This window comes from Neolamprologus brichardi, chromosome 23, assembly GCF_056152115.1.
Source record: "Neolamprologus brichardi isolate AB-2024 chromosome 23, ASM5615211v1, whole genome shotgun sequence".
In the NCBI taxonomy this organism is placed as follows: Eukaryota; Metazoa; Chordata; class Actinopteri; order Cichliformes; family Cichlidae; genus Neolamprologus; species Neolamprologus brichardi.
Genome location: NC_142125.1, coordinates 28,363,951 through 28,387,667, shown reverse-complemented (window position 1 = coordinate 28,387,667; position 23,717 = coordinate 28,363,951). Strand labels below are relative to the sequence as shown.

Here is a 23,717-nt window from a genome sequence, read left to right as displayed (position 1 = left end):
TTGTAGTAGCTACACCTTGCTGCTGGAGCTAGGTTGGGCCCAATTTTTTTTGCCTTCAGAACTGCCTTAATTCTTCACCGCATAGATTCAGCAAGGTGCTGGAAACTTTCCTCAGAGATTTTGGTTCATGTTGACATGATGACACCACACAGTTGCTACAGATTTTTCGCCTCTACATCCATGACTGGACTCTTCTTCCACCACATCCCAAAGTTGCTCTATTGGATGGAGATCTGGATCACTGTGGAGGTTTGAGTACAATGAACTCATTTTCATATTCAAGAAAGTAGTTTTAGATGACTTCAGCTTTGTGACGATGTTTGAACAGTGATCTGTTGGTACCAAGGGACCAAAAGTGCATTAAAAGCATTACACCCTGACATTATACCACTTAACAGCAGGTTGAACCATTCACACAAAGTTGGATGGATCTGTTTTTGTTATTTACACCAAATTCTGATACTTTCATCTGAATTTCACAAATTTCAGACTGCCAAGAGCAGTCAACGTTTTTACAATCTTCCATTGTCCAGATCTAGAGAGCCTGTGTAGCCTCAGTGTGGTCTTCTGCTGCTTCAGAGATGGTCTTCTGCATATAACAAGTGGTTATTTGAGTTACTGTTGCTTTCCTATCAGCTGGAAGCAGCCTCCTATAATTGTTGACATCAACAAGGCACTTTTACTCATGCAGAAACATGTTGAGTTGCTGCCATTTGATTGGCCGAATAGATATTTGGATTATCAAGCAGTTAAACAAGTGTACCTATTGAAGTGGCCATAAGTGTGATTTTTTTTTTTCAGTAGTGTTGGGTGGTTTTTACATACACTGTCAAAACCAACCAATGACAATTTTCACAATCATATGCATTACTAGATTCGAATTATTAATTAATTGACGTGTGTATATATCTCTTTAATGTTGCAGCCATTGTTGACTTTAAATATTTACATAATGCTCAGCAGGGTGATCTATAATAATGCAATTAATGTGCAAAACCAAAGCTTCAAAATAAATAGTATGGAATATAAAGTACAGTAATTGCATTTGAAAAATCTGGAGTGTGTGGAAATACTGAAATAATCATATTTCGGGTGGGGGGTTGTGCCACCTCACGCCCCCCTTCTACACACGCCTCTGACTAATCTTTCAAAAATGTCAAATTGTATCATTGTATATTGAAATTATAATTATTTTACTTTGTATATTTTACATTTTTTTCTATTGTTGTATAGTAGTAATGGGACTAATAAATGCAATCGTAAAACTTAAGTTAGACCAGTTCAAATGCACAATGATTTTTTCCAAGCTTATAAATGGGACGTGAACGCAAATATTAAGTCATTAACGCGCCGTGTTTGTGTTCGCCATGTGGTTTGTGGCGCATGTAATGGTGTTCTGGTAGCACCGTAATTACCGGGAAGATAGCGTAACTGGGCGTCTATAAGTTGTCATAGGTATCCCGCCCTCCCATCGGCGCGTGCTGGTCTAGTAAATGAGCGCGTCACTTCACGCTCCCGGTATCCAATCAGCAAGTCGTTGACTGTGGCGACGTATGTGTTGTGTGCTGGCTGCTACGAGCGAGGCTAGACAGGCAGTATGGCGGAGGAGAGCAGTGTGTACGAGTTAGAGGGTCTAGAAAAACAATTGCAGATTTTGTTTAGCCGCTACTCAAGCGATGAACTCCGAGGCGACAGCGAAGCGTTCTGCTTTGACTTTTGCAAGGTATGGAGCCGTAGCTGAAGTTAGCGGCGTGCTTGTTGTCAAAGATAAGCATATATGTTAGCCGACTCCCCTCCCCCAGAATTACTAGTTACACACGGCTAGCATTAGCGGCTAAGCCCGTTATCATTTAGCTAACTAGCAGTAGTCGCTTTAAAAACAAGCATATTTGCGTGACAAACAGCGTGTCAAGTAATCCAAGGCCGCATATACACGATTTTAGCAAAACATGCGAGCCACTTAAGCAGTGATTTAGTGACAGTGCATGATTAATGCACCAGTTTTCAGGTTGACTTTGCTAATCGCCTGAGCCAGCTAGCCCAGAATTTGCTTGCAAGTTAGCATGGTTGTACGCTGAATGTTTACTAACTACCCGCTGGTCAGGATTTTGCACGATTACACTACGTTTTGGCAGCGATTACGCTGAAATTGAGTTAATATTTGTTATCCTGTGCTGTCGGGCGTTTGTTTTACAGCCCACCTTTCGATATGTCACAGCAGTGGAAAACAATTCCTGCCATCACTAAATGGTCTCACAGTGGTTGCATCTTATGCAAAAGCGCATTGAAATGGCAGTAACTAATAACCCTGCACTGTTAACAACAGAGAGATGAAATCTTGTTTGCCCAATTACTGACACTAGAAATAGCCAGGTGTACTACTTCCTGTTGACAAATCCCAGCTGTAAGCCATCCAAACTTTAAAAGTAAGCATTAAACGCGTGACGCATCAGCATATGTAATTTGACTTGATTTCTTTGGAGCTGAAGTTGGGGTGCTAGAGCTTGGGAGTATAACAAAATGAGAAGTAATTATTGCACTACATATTTTAAAATAATATCACACATGTTATTGAGTTTGTTGTTCATAAAGAAGATGCCAGACTCGGGCTTTCATGCTTTGCTAACATGGTTACATTTAGCTTAGTAGGGAACTAATTGTTGCAGTTGGATGAGGGCCTAAACCAGGGGTGTCCTGCAGGTTGTAGATATCACCCTAGGTCAACACACCTGAACTGATCAGTTCATTACCAGGCCTCTGGAGAACTTCAAGACATATTGAGGAGGCAATTTAGCCACTTAAATCAGCTGTGTTGGATGAAGGAAACATCGAAAATCTGCAGGACACCGGCCCTCGAGGCCTGGAGTTTGACACCCCTCGGCCTAAACTAAACACTGGCTGAGGGTTAACACTTCACTGCGTTCCACTGGAGATGAGCTGGATCTCCACCATTAGAGGGCAACATACGGATTAGGATGTCATAGGTCAACTGTAAACAGATATTGTTTTGTGATGGGCCTGTAGTACATGTTCAAGTAAAAATAATCTAGGTAGCTGTCCAAAACACACAGATCTAAAGTATAACGTGATATAAACAGATCCTTGTAATCGAGTGCGATTAGAAGCATCAGCAGTGTACTTGCATTTGCACCCAAAACCTTGTACTTTGGAAAATTGTACTTTTGTTTAGATGTTGTTTTTGTCTTTGCAGCTGGTGGAGGAGTACGCCTCTCGCTGGCAGGTGCTCCTGCCTCAGCTCAGGATCCTTGAGATTGCTCTCTGCTATTTTGCGCAAGCCTCATCCTTCTTCACATCAAACTGTGATCACGTGCTCCGCACACTCAGTAGCCTGGCTTTGTAAGTACCCAGTCCTACCTAAAAAGGTTGCTTTCATTCTTTGCTGATCTAAATAGCTCCCACAGATTTGCTGGGATTTTTGGTTGTTTTCTTATGTTATAAGTAGTCTGGATTATTTATAAGTGCTGCTGTAGCTCGTACTTACAGTATAAGTCAGATAAAAGCAGCACCTTTGTTTCCCAAACATCCCTCTTCTCTGGATAGTTTTGCTTGTAATGTAGACAAAGCCAGACACACATAGTTGGACACAAAGTTGAATTGTTTATTAATGACACAGCTGCTTTTAAATCTGTTTGCAGAGGCTAAACCAGTTGAGTGATTTCTGTGACTTCCAAAGAGCAGTGAAATGCAACGCTGTAGCCATAGTGTCAGCTGTGGAGGTGATCAAATTAGGGACGTGCAGGCTAGTCAGTCAGATAAAATATTCCAGCCTTTGGCAGTCAGCATCGGAAGTGGTAATTGGCTAAACTAGTTATTTATGTGCACCACCAGTTAACTGTTGTTCCTGAGACATTACGCAGTCATTCAGCATCGCTAGTGATGACACTCTCTCTGTGACAAATAGGGCTGTGCGATCTGACGAACTGTATCGGATGACAATATTAAAACATCTATTGATTATTTCGTGCACAGTGTTTCCTGCAATATTTTTTCATCACCTCAGATGACAGTTTGCAATAGTCACAGTGACATCATAGAAAGACCAGCCAAAACAAATGCAGGAGCTCATTCCTAAAAGAGGGGCTGCCTCTGTAGCATGGGCATGGTGCGGTTATGAAAAGTCTGACGCGGAGCAGAAAACCCGTCCCTACCACAGAAACAATCCCCTTCTACCACCTATGCAACAATCATGTGAAGGAATATGGAGAATTTACAAATAAGAAAAAAAGATCTGCCAGGTGCTCAAAATAAGCCTCATACGCAAACTCTAGAACTCTAGAACAGGCTTTTCTCTGCATTTATTTATAAACACTCATAAATATACTAGTGGCCAAATATATGTTTTCATTCATTGGCCAGAGTACTCGACTCCAGGGACACTACGCCCAGCTGAAAACACTTCACACAAGTAGAGTTGCCTCGTTTATATTACGCGTCAGACCAAAGTATTGGAGGAAATTTGCAACGTAGCATACCACGTTGCGCCAACAGATATGTGGATGAACTGAACAGCACATGGTAAATGGCCTGCATTCGTATAGCGCTTTTCTAGTCCTTAAGGACCCCAAAGCGCTTTACACTACATTCAGTCATTCACCCATTCACACACGCATTCACACACTGGCGATATCCTTGTATGAGCTTAATGGAGCGCGTCATTTAAGACTGCACCCTCTTCAGTCGATGTTCGCAGACAGGCTAGTTTCCTGACGATCATATAAGACCAGTAATGATAGCCGGGGGGCCTCAGGAGGAAGCTTTTGCGTGACTGCGTGGGGTCATTCAGTTTGTGTCATTAAGGGATAGCACCTTGTAATTTATTACATTTTTGATTATTTAATTTAAATGTAAAAAAAAAAAAGAAATAGTACTTTCAGTTTGGTGATTAAATAAACCAGTGACTTGATTTACGGAAAATACACTATGTTGTGATATACACTGTTATGGGGATAAGAACGACATGATTTTGGTCTTATCAGTACAACCAAGATGGAAAGTAAGAAAGCTAACAGCAGCTTGTGCTAATGCAGCTCTGCATGACTTGTATGTAGAAATTTGTCATTGGATCTCAGCTGCATTGGCTTAAACTGACATAATAAAAACTTGACCTGAGCAGTGTGTGACCACATTTTGCACAGGCGTGTGGTCTGCTGGTGCAGTGTTTGCTGCACTTGACAGACTAATTTCACATTGTGTGTGGGCAGTATTTCACACAGTGCGAATTGTCACACATGATCATGAGTCATTGAAAATATAATCTAATGACTTCCTTTCATACTCAAAGGTTTGAAATTGCTCTAAAATACACAATAATTATTAGCCTCATCCAGAGTGCTAACTTTTGATTGTTTCCTCTGGTTTTTTAATTAATTCTTTTTAGTTTTGGAGTAGTCAGCCTTTCTGATTGTATTTTCTTCTCCTGCTTAAGCTAATAAAGCTAAGCTAATAAATTAACTCAGTGCCATTTTCAGATGAAGGAAAAGAGACAAAATTAAGAGGCATAGTTGTTTTTAAATAATGATTAGAAGAGCACTGGTTTGTGCACATGTAGCTGGAGCCCCGCTCATTTCCTATTCTAGTGATCAAATATTGAAGGTGGACCGCTGCCATTTCTGTCTGGCTGCTATAGACTTTTCTCAGTTTCTAGTTTAAGAGAAACATTTTTAGACATAAATAATTGTTATCTCGTTAAATGACCACTGTTAATGTTACACATGGGAAGTGCTGATAGCATTAATATTACTGTTTTATTATTAGCCATAAGCCAGTTCCTTAATGATAGCTTGGCAGACAAATAATATGGGTAATTGCTAATAGTTAAAAATCAAAGGTTAATGTGTGTACAGGCCAAATTAACATTTAGGATAACTGTTTAATACTTCAGCATTGTTGAAATAGGAACCTTACTGACCTCACAAAGTTCGTATTAAGACCAGGGTGTCAGTTTGCTGTTCCAAGTGTTCAGCTGCTAGTGAGGGAAGGGACTGTGTGCCTGCCTGTCTAGTAAGGGTGTGAAACAGAGCCCCAAATGTTATCATGGTATTTCATAGGGCTCTTTGATATAATGATATACATTAGGTGACAATATGAAAACGTCTATCGTTTCATATTACGCTATCGTTTGCTTTGTGGTGTCGTGGTGCCGTAAATATTGCTGTTTACGGCAATATTTTTTCCTCTTTTTGATGGTTACTGTAGTGGCTATATTAATTTCTTAAAGTCTTTCTCTTATATTTAAAATAACCACACTACAGACGGATAAACAACTTTTTTTACGCATTGTGGTAAAGCCAGCGTGTAGCTCCGCCGTCTGCCTGTTTATTTTCCACATAAGCCGTTCACAATAAAGCTGAAGGTCCTGTTGAGATTTTTCAAAATAAACTGAAATAATGAGAAACAAAAGGACCAATCAAAACAAATCGAGGACCTTATTTCTAAATGAGGGACTACCACTGTAGCATGGACATGGTTTGGTTATGAAAAGTGTGACACGGAGCAGAAAACTGTACTATGCGAATTATGCAGGAAACCGGTCCGCACCTCAGTATGGGCTCAAAATGTGGCCATAAATATTTTGTACTTGTAAATCAGTTTTGTACTTGTAAATCAGGATTTGTATGTGTAAAAAGAATTTGTTTGTGTGTGTAAAAAATGATTTGTATGTGTGTAAAAAAGATTTGTGTGTGAACTTAGCCAAAAAAACCCTGCAAGTTACAAGTACAAATTTTGACCCTATTTTTCTTCCTTTCATCTGATTGGTCAATGTCATGTCAATCACAAATGTAACAATCCAATCACAGAACAGATGGGTTTGGCTGTCGGAGGGGTACTTTTTTGAACTGCAGGTCCTTGAAGGGTAATACAGTTTGAAGCTGGAGGATCTCTATATAAATATCCGATAGCAGCTAGGTCCCCTAACTTTCAGCAGCTGTTGAAAGGATAAAGTTATATCAGTGGTTAGAAATACCATTATTACTTTAGGATTAGTTTAACACAAAGTCAGGGCTGACCGGGGACCATTGCTGTGAGTCACAGTGCGCAGCATAAAAGTCCTTTCACATCAGACGCAGGATGTGCTGCTAATGCTAACTAAAAGCAAAGGATCCAGAATTTGTTGCGCTGGCTGCTGGGCTCTGTGGGTTTTTGCAGCAGCTCTACCTGTACTAGATGCACCTGCTCCTTGTCTTTTCTATCTCTGACTTTGTCCTCTACAAGAGTTTCTGGTTTTTTTGCTAGTTCTTCAAATGTTCAATAAAAACATCTATGCTAATTCATAACGAAGAAAGCTTTGTAAGGAAGACTTAAAAAGCTTTCTTCGTTAAGGAAGACACCCCCCCCCCCCCCCCCCCTCCCCCAACCGCAGCGCTGTTGAAAAGGCTAAGGAACTCCCAGTATTAAACACGTAGACCTGTGACACAAAAATCACCAAACTCGGATGACCACAGACTGTTTTCCTTCGTGTTGATGAAGGAAAACGCTGGGTTGGCATGTAAAAGGGCATTTATTCCCTTCAAGGACCTGCAGTTCAAAAAAAGCACCCCTCCGACAGCCAAACCCATCTGTTCTCTGATTGGATTGTTACATTTGTGATTGACATGACATTGACCAATCAGATGAAAGGAAGAAATATAGGGTCAAAATTTGTACTTGTAACTTGCAGTGTTTGTTTTGGCTAAGTACACACACAAATCTTTTTACACACACAAATCTTTTTTACACACATACAAATCTTTTTTACACACACAATGTTCCCTCTAATTTTTCATGTGTCTGAGCGACACACAAACTCCCTGAGCGGTCCCTTGGACCACTGTGAGCGACATCAGACGTGTGCACTGTGGTCACGCCAGCATCTAATCCATCCAAGTTACATGGTTTATTAAAATAATCAAATTACAGCATTTACATTTATGTTAGACTACTTTTAATTAACTGCTTTAGCCCACTTACAATGAAAATGTTCGAAAACACAACTTAATTTTTTTTTTTTTTTTATAAAGCTCTGACTTGTATTATGAGTCTGTGGTCTGTGAGAGAGTCCTGTAACTCTCTGTCTGCAAAATATAGTATATAATGACCAATGCTGGGCAATTAATTATATAGTTACTTCTTCAAAAAAGTAACTCAGTTTGGCAAACAACAAAGTTTTTTGCAGCTATTTTTTTAAATGCAGCCAAGGCAGTTTTTTAAATAAACATTTAAAACTATTTACAGAACAATCAGGTGTTCTGCATCAAATTTTATGCCACAGAAATTATTTGTGCCACTCCAAAAAATAATTTCTGTCCACTATAAGATAAAGGAGAACAACAGCCTGATACCTGCAGGCCTGACAACAGGAGATGTGTCACTCCTGTAACACCTGTAACATTCAGCAGTCGCCTCATTGTTCTGACACGCACAACAAAATTACTGACTACACTACACACTAACTACACAAGATTTGCGCTAAACGTCGCAAATCTCTCACATCTCAAAGCACCGCCGTCACTCCTAAAACGTCCCCCGTTTCTTAACAACTAGATGCTACGTTGCCATATCATTTTTTGATTGGTCGACATGGTACTTTTTTGGACGAATAGGAAAGGGAGAGGCAGGTGGAGTTTGTTTTTGCTCACAGGCGGAGAGTGCTTTCAAGCCTTTTTTCTTATAAAACGCTGTTTTTACCGTTTCTTCCCGCAGTAAATATAAACAACGATAGTATTCAGCAAGGAAACCAAACATTGTAACTCTGGTTTTACATGGCCTATCAACACGATTTAAAAACTGGTATAAAGTCCACACTTTTTCCGTCAATTGTTCCATCTGTCCTGCTCACATCTCCAATGGTTGTACACGTTGTCATTAACATGGCTTCACTTCACATCAGGCACGCTGCTTTGCTAGCTAAAATACCGGTGTCGGCACATAAGGACGCTGTCATAGCCTGTCAACGACGTTGATTAGCTGCATATATACGAATGTAAATCACATTATTGGTTGGACTATGGGATAAGGTGGCATCGTTCTAATCCCTTACGGGAGCAGCCAGTCACTCACAGACTAACACTGCAAAACAGAATTGTTAAAGTATTAATTTTAATTTCAATTCAGGTTTGATTTTTTTTTTTGTGCGCAACGCAGATTTTCTGTGTGCCGAGACCGCGCCAGCAGTGCGCAATTGCGCACGTGCGCAGCTTAGAGGGAACATTGCACACAAATCTTTTTTACGCACACACAAATTCTTTTTACACATACAAATCCTGATTTACAAGTACAAAACTAATTTACAAGTACAAAATATTTATGACCACATTTTGAGCCCATACCTCAGACTCAAACACGACAAACCTTGTCTACCACCTACGCAAGAATCATGTGAAAAGGTATGGAGAGAGTTTATGGATGAGAAGCAAAAAAAGAGCCGTCAGGTGCTCAAAATAAGACTCAAATAGACTCAAACGTTAAAACAGGCTTTCCCCCACAGCACGCAGTGTAATAAATACTCACAAAGAAAATGGTGGCCGTTACAACTTATGTCAGTCAAAACTCTCGACTCCAGGTACATAACGCCCAGCTGAAAACACTTCATGCAAGTAGAGTTGCCCGAGAGTTACAGAATTTACAGAAAATGTAAAAATTTTTGTGATATATATTGTTGTTGGGAGGATAAATGTCTTATATCGCGATATGAGGTTTTGGTCATATCGCACAGCTCTAGTATTTCAAGAAAATTCTTAGAATAATTATATTTCTTGAAATATAGAAAAAAAAGCTGATATATAAAAATTGTTTTATTGCTACTCTCAGCTTGCAGGCGGTGGCATTTTTAAGTGTAAGTAAATAAAGGGCAATTTCCATCCTTCTCTTCCAATGAGCTTGCCATTGTTAACACACTGCCTAATTTGAAGTGTGACTCTATTGCCACTTGGTGACAGCAGCAGTATTACAGCGCAGTAATAGAGACACAGCACAAGTCAAATGTAAGCTACAACGTAGCCTGGGTAGTGTTTTTAAGTAAAAGCATAAAAATAACTCCTTAACACTTACACTCAGCTGCTTAGAGCCCTGCTTTTCCACCATGTAGCGGCATCAGTAACTTCCATTTTCTGTTTGCTCTTCCTGTCATATGTAGTGCAACTAGCATGTGCTCAAGTGATGCTCTGGCGTCAGCTGTTTACATTGGGTCATACCTTCTGCTAGTATCTTCTCTTTTGTAGTCTGATTGTAGTCGATAGTGTGTCTATTGATTTTTGCTTCAAGTGGCAAAATACTAGGGGTGCAACGATACACAAAATTCACAGTTTTTTACTTTGGTGTCACGGTTCGATATTTTTTCGATACAAAAAAATGTTCATGCCTTGGGGATTAGTAAAGCGCTATACAACTGCAGGCCATTTAGGAGGATGTCGGCGTAAATGTGCAGTCATATTGGTTGTGTTCCCTCTAGTGCTGTCAGCGTTTATCTCGTTAAAATGACATTAACACCATAACGCCACAAATCTCTCTTAACAAGTTACCGCGGATCGCCCCATGTGTGGGGCTGGACTGCGTCAACACGTTAATGAGCAAACTGCGCTAACGCTCTAGTTCCCACCAATTGAGCATTGCGTGGCACATCCGACATACTGTTTTACTTTTGTCCATGACGCGCTTACCATCAGGGTCATACGTCACATGAAAACCAAGATGGTTCCAAACGCCAGATCTGAATGAGGGTGGGGGAGGTTCAATTTCGGGTAGCGTTGAGGAAGTTGCCATGTTGCAACGAGCTTAGCTTCTGTCTTGCTAGCTTGCGCTGCGCTCAGTGGATCTGCACTCGACAGTGCAGCCTAGGCGGAGTAGTCGAACGCAGATCCACTGAGCGCTCAACACAGACAGCATCATCAGAAGAAAAGTTGATAAAGTAAACAAAAAAATTTGTATTGTTCGATACATATGCGTACCGAACCCAAAGCACTGTATCGAATGGTTCAATATCGATAAGAGTATTGTTGCACCCCTACAAAATACATATGTTGTTTTCACAGAAACAGTTTTCTTGTGCTTTGTTGGAAGTTGTTGAAGAAACTCAATTTTCAGGTACGGAATTATGATCGGAGATTGACAAGCAGCTCTTCCTCTCAAATGTGCCTGGGCTAGTGTTGTTGTTATGCATAACGGAGACAATAAATTCATGATATTGCTATAGCAATATACAATATGGCATTCCTAGGTGTTATTATGGATGATGTAATATGGCACAGCCCTGAAGTTTGCAGGAATCCTGTGTGAAGTTGTCATTTGGAAGAGGCAAAGATGGCACTGTTGGTATAAATAGTGTTGTAAATAACTGACTCTAATCTGACAACCCTACGTGATATCTGCCTGTGGTACTTACGGTACATAAATACAGTTACCGCTGAGTTTTCAACATTTGGTATTCAAAGTTATCTGCTCTGGTGGCATCTCTATGCTCAACAAAGTCAAAATTAAATATATTGACACTAGGGATGTACCAATTTGATAACTCAGCCGGATATGTTCCAAAAGCTAGATTGGTGACAACAGGCTGATCTTTTCAGTTAACTGTTCAGTGTTTTACTACATCACACATCAGCAGCAGTGCACCAGCTGCTAGCTTGAGAGCAAATGTGGCATGGCGAAAGCTAACAGCAAAGGGTTGGCAGTTTGGCGTTTTCTGCACGTTTGTAGTTTTTGAGGTATCCGTAACTGGTGAAGTAGGTTGACACGACTAAAAAGCTCTCACAAAGATGATTTCCCTTTTGGCTTTTTCACATTTTTTTCCCCACACTTATTCCCAACTAGTCTAACACTTGGTGAGAAGCTTTTATCACCCTTCCAGTACCAAAGCATTGTAAGAATATAGGCTTATTACTGATCTAGTTGACAGTTAAAAAGTACCGCCAGACATACATCTTAAATTGCTGAAAAAGTTTTAATGTTTGCATAATACTCTCAATTCCTCCTTTGAGTTGTTCATCATTTCAGAAGCTGGCCTTGTGTAAAAGGCTCTTGAAAATGCACATACATAACGTGACACATTACACACTATTGATAAAAAACATTAATTAAAAATTAGCCACATATGAAGTTAAAATACAGAAAATCCTTTGTAGTTCCTTAGTTTCAGTGTAGATGTCAGCATCTTAATTGTGGGTGTTTGGTGGCAGCTTTTATGGAAGTGAAGTAAAAATTTGTTTTCATTGCTTATTTTTGCTCATAAGCAAATTTGTAAGCCAAAGAAAGCATTAACATGCTGCCAGGTCACTGACCTAAATATATCCATCAACCCTTTATATTTCATCACGTCCCTCAGTAACAGAGTTCCTTAGAGCCACACAGATAGCTAGTTTACTCGGAATATCCAGATTTAAGTTTTAAAGTAGCTTGGAAATGAGCATTTATTCCTTTGATTTCTCCACAGGAGTGTTTTTGAGTTGCTGCTTTTCTTTGACCAGAACGACTTCTGTCAGGGGCCACTGAAACACTTTACTCATACATTCCAGGTGAGAATAAAGAGCTTATTATCTTCCCAATAGAACAGTGAATGCATGTTTGTCAAATCTGATTATGTTCATTATCATTCATTTCACTGCATATGTTATTGTCAGGGCACTCCATCATTTGGGCTAGACCGTTGTTGCTGTACCTAAAAGTTATTTTGTGGTCCCATCTTTTATGTACTCTGTGGCACGATAGCACAATTAAGACACTTTTGTGTTTTTTCTGTATTCTCCTCCAGGAATGTTATTTGGCTCTTGCAAAGCACCAGAATGTTCACTTACTTCAGGTGGAGCGTTTGGTTCAGGGCGGCGGGCCTTGGGCCAACCCGACCGTACAGGCAATCCTCAGCGAGTCCAGTTTACCTCAGAATGACGGTCAGTGATGTAGTTATTATTTGTAGAAATGCTAGTACTGGAGTAACTGTAACACACCAGCTAACTTTAAATTTTAATCAGTTGTCTTTTAAAAATTAAAAGAAAAATTTATAATACCATACTTTGTTTTTTTTTAATTAATAATAATTTCTCATGTTCTGTCAGAAATCAACCATTTCATTTGCTGAATGGAGGAAAGTTAGGTTTCTGCTCCTCCAGAGGCCATTGTAAATTCTTAATGCTGTCTGCAGGTTATCTAACATAAAACTGTGTTATCACTGGTTGTTCTCGTACAAAGTAAAACTCTGTTCTGACTTGGCTTTCCTTCAGTGGATGGATACATCAGCTCTCAGCTGCCGGTGTTCTTTGAGCTTCGCGTGCGCTACCTTTTATCCTGTGAGCGTATTGCTGAAGCTATGGCCCTGGCTAAGTGTTGTGCTCGGCATCCCAACACAGGACAACACTTGTTCTTCCTCCAGGTCTACCTCACGTGGCTTTACAAAACTTCACAGCATGACTGTCTACATAAAGAGGTGGGTAGAGTGCAGTAATAAAATACTTTTTCCTTCCGTGTGATCTTACTCTGTGGACATGCTTGTATTATATACGTCTTTACTAAGGCTACGTCCACACGTACACGGGTATTTTTGAAAACGGAGATTTTCCGTTTTTGTTTTAAAAGATAATCCCGTCCACACGTAAAGGCAGAAATGAAGGAAAACGCTGCTAGGAACATGCCAAAGCAACAGGTGGCGATATATTCCTAACCGTGGCCAATCAGAAGTCTAAAAGCCTCGGTGGGAAAAAGTAAACAAAGCTGAGGCATAGAAGCAAAACAGAGTCGTATGTGTGGAGGGACAGTAACTGTGTGTGTATATGTAAGCATTTAAACACTGCAGAGAGTACAATTAACAGTAGCAGTATTGTAGAAATTCATTTCACCGAAGCAATAACGTGGCGCACAGTGTGACGTCAAAAAATGCGCACACCTTTGACGCTGCGTTTTCTGCGTTTTCTCCGTTTTTCTTGTCCACACGTAAATGCAAAAACTGAGTTTTCAAAAATATCCACCCTGGCCAGAGTTTTTTAAAATCTCAGTTTTCAGTGACCAATAACGCCATTTACGTGTGGACGAAAGGTGGAAATGCATAGAAAAATCTGCGTTTTCAAAAATACCCGGGTACGTGTGGACATAGGCTAAGACTTGCCTGAACTAGGAGTCATTTTCCAATGTTTTTTAGGTTGCGGATCTTAATGGTAAAAATGCAGTGCACATCATCTGTAACTTGGAGTTTGAAGAAAAGGATGAGTTACTGTTAGCTCTCATCACAGCCTTTCTGTCCCAGCAGCTCTGGAGGGGAGATATGTACTATTTGTGGTAAGTAAACAGTATTATAAACGGATAACTTTTTCAAATTTATTCTAAGTGAGGGCTGTTCTACAAATATTACAGCAGGCGAGTTATTTTTAATGCAATGTTTACATCCCTACAGCTTATTATCAAGAACAGATTTTACTACTTTCTCCCCCCCCTTTGCAGTGATCTTGTGTTCTTGTGGACTAAACTTCATACTCGGTTGAACACATCCAAGCAAGTTCTTCTAGAGGAGACTCGCCAGCTGATGCTGTCTGCCACTAATGTCAACTCGATCTTCCCGTTCATCAGATCCATACTGCAAGAAGTTAGACCATATAATAACACATTAACTATAATAATATTATATATATATTCATGGAGATGAATATTTAACTCCTTTGTTTATATCTAATTAGGTCGGAGACAATGGTATCCAGTTTTGTGTGGAGCTCTGTGCTAATGCACTGAAGTCTTGTCTTCCCTGTGATACCCTCACGAAATCACTAATCTACAAAACCATTGCCGGCCTGCTACACAATGATCTGGAGGTATGCCGGGCGTGTGCTCTTCTCGTCTTCTTCTTGGAGCGCACTGTTGAGTCCTACAAGATGGTCTACCTTCTTTACATGCATCCTGATCAAGAGTACGACGCAGAGTACAGCTCTATTGGAAATAATGTTCGCTTTGAAACGCTACAGGTTGGGCATCTTTTTTTTGTGTTTATATATTAACAGACTGAAGTTTATTTTAAGAAAAGTAACGTCTTAGTAGTATAGACATTTCACTTGTGGAAAAAAAATATGATATTCCTGTATCTGATAAATTTGCACTATTCTGTCTTTTCTTCCTACTGTATGGATTTCTATTTATTGTCATAAAAGCTAGCTATGAGAAGAAACCCTTGTCTTCCAGTAGTTGAATGGCTTGCAAATAGCTAAGTGTCTACAAGTCTACAAAGTTCTAAATCACAATGTCACATGTAGTAATTAGAAAAGTATCCATGTATGTAGAAATGGTGCTAAAAGACTTCATACTTCTGTTTTCTTCTCAGGTCTTGAAGAAGGATCTGTATTTTGATCCAGAGTTTTGGAACCTCATTGCTTTGAGGACCAACTGTTTGAAGCTGATGAATGAGAAAGTGGTTAGTGCTGCTCTTGAAGAAATCATGGAGGACAAATGGATTTCAAACTACTGCACCAAAGACTCTGATTTCCGATCAAGTGTGTTGGCATGTCAGAAAGGAAGTAAAAGTGTACTTCAGGCAGACGCTAAAAAGCGGCATCATAAAGAGGATACAAATGCTGCATCAAAAAGACTAAGGATGGGCACAGGAAAAACACCAGTAAATGTTGATCACAGTGCAAAGAAGAAGGGCAACCAGGGGTCAAGACCTTTGAAGGAAAGATCTGCTGAACCTTTGAGGCGCTCATTTTGGCAGCTAGACAGAATACGGGACAGTGTAGGCCAAGCATACGAACAACATAGACGCATTACACGGTTGTCTGAAAAGAATCTCCCAAAACGGAGAATTAGAAAACCAAAGTGGCTCCTAGAAGACTCGGGAACTCTTGAAGAGAACGTTCCCCTGAAGGTCAAAAGACATGGGTTGAAACATGACAAGCACCATCGATCATCTCTCAGATCAGAAACGGGTCGTATCAGGAACCATGCCAAACACAAATCTTCAGTGAACCCTCAGTTAAATGAAAGTGAAGACATTAAATACCAGAAAGGGTTTTCTTTGGATTGTTCTAAACCAGATTCTCCTCCACAAGTAATTCTGGAACTTTCGCTACCAGACAATGAACTTGTGGGTGCGTTTAATGAAGATGTTTGCAACCGAAAGAGAGGGTTCCCACAAGTGCTTCTTTACAAACCTACTGTGAAGCTTCCTGCAACATCACCACCCGTCAAGACTGTGCATCGTAACAAGGTGATTCTCAGAGCACGGGATCCATCCATATTTGTCCAGCAGTTGCATTGTTATGCAAGACGGCAAAAAGGAAAAGGAAATGGGCTGAATATTCAAAGCTCAGTATCCACAATCACACGGTCATCTGTGCACGGTAGCCCTCCAAAAGATCCGCTTTGTGGAGAACCTGCCACTGAAACAAAGGATACAATTGGCTTTCCAGCAGCAGCAGTTAAACATAGCGGATCCTCAGTTGGAGAAATTCAGACTTCTGTCTCAGGAAAGATATCTTTAGTAAGAGAGCTCTCTGAGAAGTCAGCTTCTGAAATGGGAGATACCACAGCGTCTTCAGCAGCAACAGAAATTCCACATTTAGATGAAATCTGCGAAGGTTCCACCATTGCTTCAGCAGAAGAGGCCTGTGAAGAGCCCACTGTTGAAATGAAAGTTACTATTGCCTCGAAATCCACGGTTTTAGGCAAAGCTCCAACAGCAAAAGATTTCTCAAAAACTGAAGTTTCTCAGACTTTAACATCAGGGAAAAAGAAAGTTACTGACAAAGTCCGCCCAGTTTCCAATAAAGGGATTGCTTCCAAGTCTAGGAATGCTGATCGTGCACAGTCACAGTGTCAAGATAGAGAACAAGAACTTAACTCTTTCCAGACTGAGAGTGAAGAAGGCAAAAGCGATGTTTCTGCGATAGATCTCACAACGGTTTCACCTAAAGATTCAAGAGGACATGTGCCTTGTAAAAGTGACTCAAGTCGGGGAAGAAATGAAGCCGCTCTATGGAAGTTAACCAAAATTGAGGCTTCACGTACAGACCATGACAGTATAAGTGACATATCTTCGCTAACACTAGTAACAGAGATGGTGACTGATCTTCCCCCTGGGCACCTTACTCAAGACCTGGAGAATGACAAAGAGCGAACTCCAACCAATAGTGCCTCCAAAGACTCTAGAGTTGGAAGTAAACCTAACAATCCTCAAAATATACGGACTACCTCCAGCTGCTCTTTACAAGAACAGAAGGCCTTGGAAGTTGATGGGACAACTCAGGATGGCAGTTTAGATACATGGGAGAACAGCGAACTTATGGAAACGCCACAAGAATCGGAGGAATCAAAGTTAGAGTACTGTTGTACCTTCTGCAAAAAGGATTTCAAGGGAACTCGTGTTGTGGCACATGCAATGTTCCATTATCGTAAAGATGAGTGCATGTTCTGTGGGAAAGTGTTCACAGATGACCTCCTGGCCATGATGCACCTGTCTGATCATATAGAGAAGCTAAAGAGGATTAAAGCCGAAGAAAATGGGGTGCCTGACACCAAAGATGTCTCAACACCTAAACCCAAAGCTAAGATGGCAAACACATCTTCTGGGAGTCAGAGTAAGGGGAGACCAAGGAAATCAACTGCCTGTCCTACATCAGTAAGCCCACCACCTGAAAGCAGAAAATTAAGATCCAATGAAAAGCCTGTGGATGGTTCATCTTCACAAGAGAAACATAACACGTCTAAGCACCTTAATAGTAAAAGTCCTGTTCACAAAGTAAATGGGCATATCGACAAAAAGAAGGAATTTAACAGACAGAAAAAGGATGTGGAAGCTAAGCAGATACAAGGAAAGCAAAGAGCAAATATAGGCTCTTCTGCAGCAAACAAAGAGTTGGCCTGTTCCACAGAAGATAAATTGAAGGTGAAAGCTACAAAACAAATTTGGAAAGTTGTTACAGAAAAAAATACAGAGCCACAAGAGAAAATTAGCTGTCCCGCAGATGGATGCTCTTTTTTTACTGACATTTCAAAGAACCGTGTTGCACTTCTATACCATGTACTCGATGATCACTACGGTGAGCTGAAACCTTTAGAACTGGCGTTCCGTGTCGGAAACAATAAATGTAGTATTTGCATGAGGGTTTTATGGAGTTTCGAACATTTTCAACATCATGTTGAAAGACACAGATGGAGTCCAAGGCATCCTTGCCTTCATCAGGGTTGTACTGCCAGGTTCAAAAGCGGAATGGAAATGAGACGCCATGCCAGGAAGCACAGTCCACTGCAGGCAGTGTGCTGCCTCCCTGGATGCTCTCATTTATTTATTTGTCTTTGGGCACTGAACCTTCATGAAAGAGAACACTATGCTTCAAAATTTACTAATTCAGACAAAAACACAAATGCACAAACAGGCGACAAACTTGATGATGCATCAGCTGGGAGGCGGCAGCAGAGTTTGCCAGATAGTCTCACCGCTGCAAAGAAGACAGAGAGTGTGAAGACTGCACTAAAGTTACGAGAACAGGCAAGTCAAGAGTTGTTGGTAAGAATACAAGATAAAGCTGCTCCTCTCTCCATCAGCAGATCATCTTTGATAAAACAGAAGTTGAAAAAGAAAAACGAGAGCAAGAATTCAAATGTATTGAAGAGTCTTTCCAACAAGGAAACCTCTGCACAGCCTACTGATTCAAGTAATAGATTAAGGCATAATTTGAGAAAAGGGCAAGTAACAAGTACAACCCTGATGGCTCCCAAAATTCACAAAGTTATCTCATCATCATTGTTAAAACACAGCAGCAAAGTGAGGCATAACCCGAAGAAGAAAAAACAAATCAAAGTAAACACAAAAGGTCCTAAAAAAAGAGGTCGACCACCCAAGTTAAATAATGCAATGGATGATGAAAAGATTAACGCTGGTCAAAAGGGTGAAATGGTGAAAGAAAAAACTGCTCTGGCCAAGGCTCAGAAGAGCCCTGCCCAGCTTCGAGAGAAAGCTGTCAGTGCAATGGAGAGTAACAAGCTAAAGAAAGAGAAAAGTCAGCAGGTCCAAGATGGAGGCGAACGTAGAGCCATGTCAACCAGCAAATTGAAGAAATTGGTGGGCAAGGAGATCAGAAGGAATCATGTCCAACTAAAGTCTTCATCATTTAACAGTTCAAAACCATCAGGCATCACCAACTCTGGAATTAAAAAATACAGGTCACTAAGAAGATGGGTTAAAATTAAAAATCATTCTGCACCTTCAGATCTCAAGAAGGCAAAGAAGATTGCAAACAGTAACAACAATGAGACTTTGAAGAAAAACCCAAAACCTGCCTTAAAAAGCCATGCCACATCCAGATCGGCTGTCCCACAAGTTGAGGCCAAAGGACCCGCAGTAAAAGGTTTTGCTGATGATGAAGTAAAAGTAAAGGTGGAAAACAAAGACTTGACTAAAAAGGTTACTAGTGACTCAGAGCTTTCTGTCCCAGCTCCCTGCTTAAACGTACCTCCCACCACTGAGAAGGCACATAAGTTAAAAACAGAGGAAAAATCAAAGAAATCACTTGTTATAAAAGAAGACAAAAAAACAAGGACTGCTTCCTCAGACTCGAACAAGGAAAAGAAGCACAAGATGGTAAATGATGAAGTCAACACGGAGACTGTCAGGAGGGATTCCCAGACTAGAGAACCAGCCTTAATACAAATTGTTGAGTCTACATCGGAAGTCCATCAGGTTGAGGCCAGAGCAGCAGAAGGTTCTGCTGATGAGGGAAAGGTGAAGGTGAAAAACAAAGATGTGACACACAATGGCTCCTGTGACTCTGTGCCAGCTAACGGCTCAGGTGTTCAACCCACACCACAGAAAGTGCAGAAACTAAAAAGGGAGAAAAGGTCAAAGAAATCAATAGCAACAAAAGAAGGGAAGGCTACTCGAACTGCTTCTTCACACTCAGGCAATGTAAATAAGAAGCACAAAAATATTAACAAAAGAGGGACCAAAAAGTCTGTCAAAGCAGATCGCAGCAAAATGTCTAAAGAGAAAAAGACGGCAAAGTCAAAATGCATTCAGCAAAAGGGCGACTCGGCAGAATCTGCTCCTGTTGACGAGGAGGGAAAAGGAAAGCAAGAAGACTTAGTTGCACCATTAGACAGCTCAGTTTCCTCCACACCTGCTGCTACTTCTGACATCCTAAATGAAAAGACTTGTCTGCCTGCTGCGGCTGAAGGAAGCATGCCGAAGGTAACAAATAAGGAAAAATCCCAGAGAAAGAAAGCCCTAGACCCCAGTAAAGCAGATAAGAAGCGAAAGCGTGTTCAGAAAGATGATGCAAAGACAGTGAAGAAACATTGCAAAGACAATGCGGCTCTGTCAGCATCTAAGAAGCCTGCAAAGTCTAAATCTGAAGTGCAACCGCTCGCTGAGGCCAAAGCGATCGCTGATGGGAGCCCAGTGGGTGATGGAGAGAAACCTTCTGCAGAAACGGCACAGGCTACAAATACTGGACCTGGATACTCTGTGATAACAAATGGACAGATGTCAGGTGACGCTGAAGACACGAAGGCCTCGGTGTGCAAGGACACTCTTGCAGAGTACAGCAAAAAGCCGTACATGCGTCTGCCGCCTACAGCATACCTGGATGAGAAGTACATCACCATGCCAAAACGAAGGAAGGATGCATCTTCTGTCCTGGCGTCTCAGATGAGCAACGATTTAGAACAGGTCTGTTTGACATCAGCCATGCAGAGACAACGATGTGCCAACTGTTTCGCCACGTTCAACAGTGTCGAGGAACTGCAGAGTCATCGCCAGCTGCAGAAATGCTCAGACCTCTTTGGATTTGACTCCGATGACGAGGGTGAGTAAGCTGTCTTGGCTACTGATGGAAATCATACTCTTAAGTTTCTATGCAATACATAGTGGTCCAAATCAGTAAAAAATGGTAAAAGAGAAACATGCTTTTCAGTGCAGTGCAGAGGTTTACAAACAGTCTGTGCACAGTCATAACAGTCAGCTGCACATACAGACAAGTGTTTAAAGAGTAGAACAAATGAGTTTGTCTATCTAAATGGTATAATTGTCAAGAGGTGCTGATAGTGTTCTAATAATGTTTCTTGTGTTTTATTGATGCCAGAAGTTCAAATATGTGAATTTATTTATATATATATATAGTGTGTGTGTGTGTGTGTGTGTGTGTGTGTGTGTGTGTGTGTAGGTGTGTGTGTGTGTGTGTGTGTGTATGTGTGTGTGTGTGTGTATATATGTGTGTGTGTGTGTATATATGTATGCATGCGACAGAGCCGTAAGACTTTTCTTGCGTTCAGCTGACACTATCACTCACTTTTAGTAAACTGACTTAAAGTAAAATGACCTGGGTAAACTTTTTTTATTTTTTAACAGCCCTCTGTATGTTTAGTATTATTAAAATCCGCGGTTCGGTTTGATATTTTTTCGATACAAAAAAATGTTCATGCCTTTTTAATTTGTCATTTATTAAAATTATAAATATATATTTTAACTCAGTAGTACAGTTTTTAAATTTAATGTTGCTGAAACAACAAAGTAATTTTAAAAAATCTTAGGAAAAGAGAGTTTATTACAGAGAAATGGCTCTTTCCAAAATAAAAGCTATACTATACGCTTCTTCTGGGCTATATTCTCAGCAGCATATTAAACATATCAGGTCCCCACATGTGTGTGCGTGCGGGCGGGCGGGCCAGGATGTTGTACCATAACATTATTTTATGATTCTAACATAATTTTCTCTCTTGTTCTTTCCTCCTCTTTGTAACGTTAAGGCATCGTGTTTAATTGAAGTGAAAAGAACTGAGGCTTGGGATACAACACCTGTGGACCTACATGGAGCCCAAGGATGGATTGTACCTCAGCAGATTAGTGCACTCTGAATGGCTTGCTTGTTACTCTGTGCAAAGACTCATGCATCTGGAGACGCACAGCAAGAACTGACAGGCTTACCGGATTTCTGCTGTGGGGTGTATCTAAAGAGTAAGGCCCGAGAGCAGCCTGATCTAATAGCCAATCAGTGCAAACAGCTACTGAACTGAATCCCAGTCAGTTTGTGAGAAAGAGAGATACTGAAGTGCCTGCTCTGGAATTGCCATGCTGTTTTCCAGCTGTTATACCTGGTTTGGACGCTAAGCATTGTGGGTTAAAGACAATGAAAGCTGTTGAAAGCTGTGAAAAAACAAATAAACTGACAAGGCTGTTGCTGTAATAAGGATACATATTTTTCACAGTAAGCCATAAAATATTCTTTGCTTTTTGCACTCTTCTCATAAAATTTCTCAGTTAATTTGTCCCACCCTTGACTGGTAGTGGTGGGAATATACAGTGAAAGAATCCTTTGCAAGTTCATGCTGATTTAACATGCTAATTTAGACCGAGTCTAAACTCTAAAGTTGTAAGATTGCGGTATCAAAGTCCTCTTTGAGAAGTTTTTATTGAATATTTCTTGTTTAAATACTAATTGTATTTCTTATTAAAAAAAATGTGGTTGATTAGGTCTAAGCTGCTTGTCCTTACCATGAGCAACCAGTAGGAGTCAGTGCTCACCAATCTCTTAATCAGTTAACAGTTTGGTTTTGGTTTTCTTTTGGCAGTGAATTCAATATTCTTTACTCTTTTTGCAACATAAAAAGCTGCTCGTTTTCTTTAACACTGTATGATATAAAGAAAATTGCTTGATTTTCAATCATATCTGGAAAACTGAACCAAGCAATAACTGAGACCCACCAAAATTTGCCAGTATCCCACTAATTTATTGTTGGATTTGGTTCTTTATCATCGTTTGTTTGTTTGTAATTCCCTGACAGTTCAGGAACTGACCCTCTGGCTTCTATTTAATCATGTAATTGTAATTTTTTTTTTAAACCATAGAGACATTTTTGATTTCTTTATTTGGATGAATCTTCTCCTTCAGAGAGAAACATAAGCGGCAGGAATAAACAGTTTAAAGTGTTACTGGGAGGCCAAACCAGTCTTTTCTCAAGCAGCAGCAGGTTATATTTATTTATGTTTTATTTTCTATCTTTTGTAAATATTTGAAGAGTTTCAATGGCTAATTATATAAGGGGATGTTGGAGCTGGGTTTATATTTTGTTCTTGAAGAAAAAAAATAAAACTTATTTCAAATTGTGTTGATTCTGCTGGTGATTATGTGAGACATATTGCCTTTAAATTAGAGGAAAGAACTGCTTACTCCACAATTATGAAATGAAATACTTTACTGCTCTGGATAAAAATATGACACAGACAAATAGAATTATAGTATCATTTTTACCTTTTTGCATGCCTTTAAGCCCATGTTAATATTAAAGTTTCAAATATTTTCATGTGTTTCAAAGGTGTGTTTCTACAGAGTGGTACGTAACATTGCTGTGCAATAAATCATATTGCAGACTGTCATTGTCAGAACAGCCTAGTAAGATATTGGCTTATAGTGATATGACCCTGATCTACAATAATTATATACATTTCAAGCTAAATTTGATTTCACATTTAGCTGTTGACCTAAACTTACTAAATGTTTATTTGGTACAACCTTCTAGTGGTGGGTTGAACTTCTGCCTTCGGATTTGTCCTAATTCTTAATGGCACATATTCAACGAGCTGGAAACATTCCTCAAAGGTTTTGGTCCATATTGACATGATGGAGTTACACAACACATCCATGATGTAAATCACCATGGTGCTCTCTTGGTAACTACTAACTGTAGGGATACAGTGAACTCATGTTCACAAAACCAGTTTGAGATGATAATGACAACATGATGTGTTATCCTTTTATAAGCAG

At 40.1% G+C, this 23,717-nt stretch overlaps 1 protein-coding gene across 1 annotated transcript; it reads left to right on the top strand.

Moving 5' to 3' along the window:
- Window positions 1-1,521: 1,521 nt before the first annotated feature.
- Window positions 1,522-23,060, top strand: LOC102789602 (uncharacterized). Its single transcript, XM_006792770.2, has 10 exons — window positions 1,522-1,723; window positions 3,212-3,357; window positions 12,425-12,506; window positions 12,743-12,878; window positions 13,209-13,411; window positions 14,120-14,256; window positions 14,419-14,560; window positions 14,652-14,933; window positions 15,287-20,762; window positions 21,703-23,060. The coding sequence occupies exons 1-10, from the start codon at window positions 1,598-1,600 to the stop codon at window positions 21,717-21,719; spliced, it is 6,747 nt and encodes a 2,248-aa protein (XP_006792833.2). The 5' UTR covers window positions 1,522-1,597; the 3' UTR covers window positions 21,720-23,060.
- The last annotated feature ends 657 nt before the right edge of the window (window positions 23,061-23,717 follow it).

Bases quoted from the DNA above. Each gene is read 5' to 3' on its own strand.
- LOC102789602 (XM_006792770.2), top strand. From the start codon at position 1,598: ATGGCGGAGGAGAGCAGTGTGTACGAGTTAGAGGGTCTAGAAAAACAA. The intron at 12,507-12,742 runs GTGAGAATAAAG...ATTCTCCTCCAG, and splicing joins ACTTTACTCATACATTCCAG to GAATGTTATTTGGCTCTTGC. The intron at 12,879-13,208 runs GTCAGTGATGTA...GCTTTCCTTCAG, and splicing joins CAGTTTACCTCAGAATGACG to TGGATGGATACATCAGCTCT.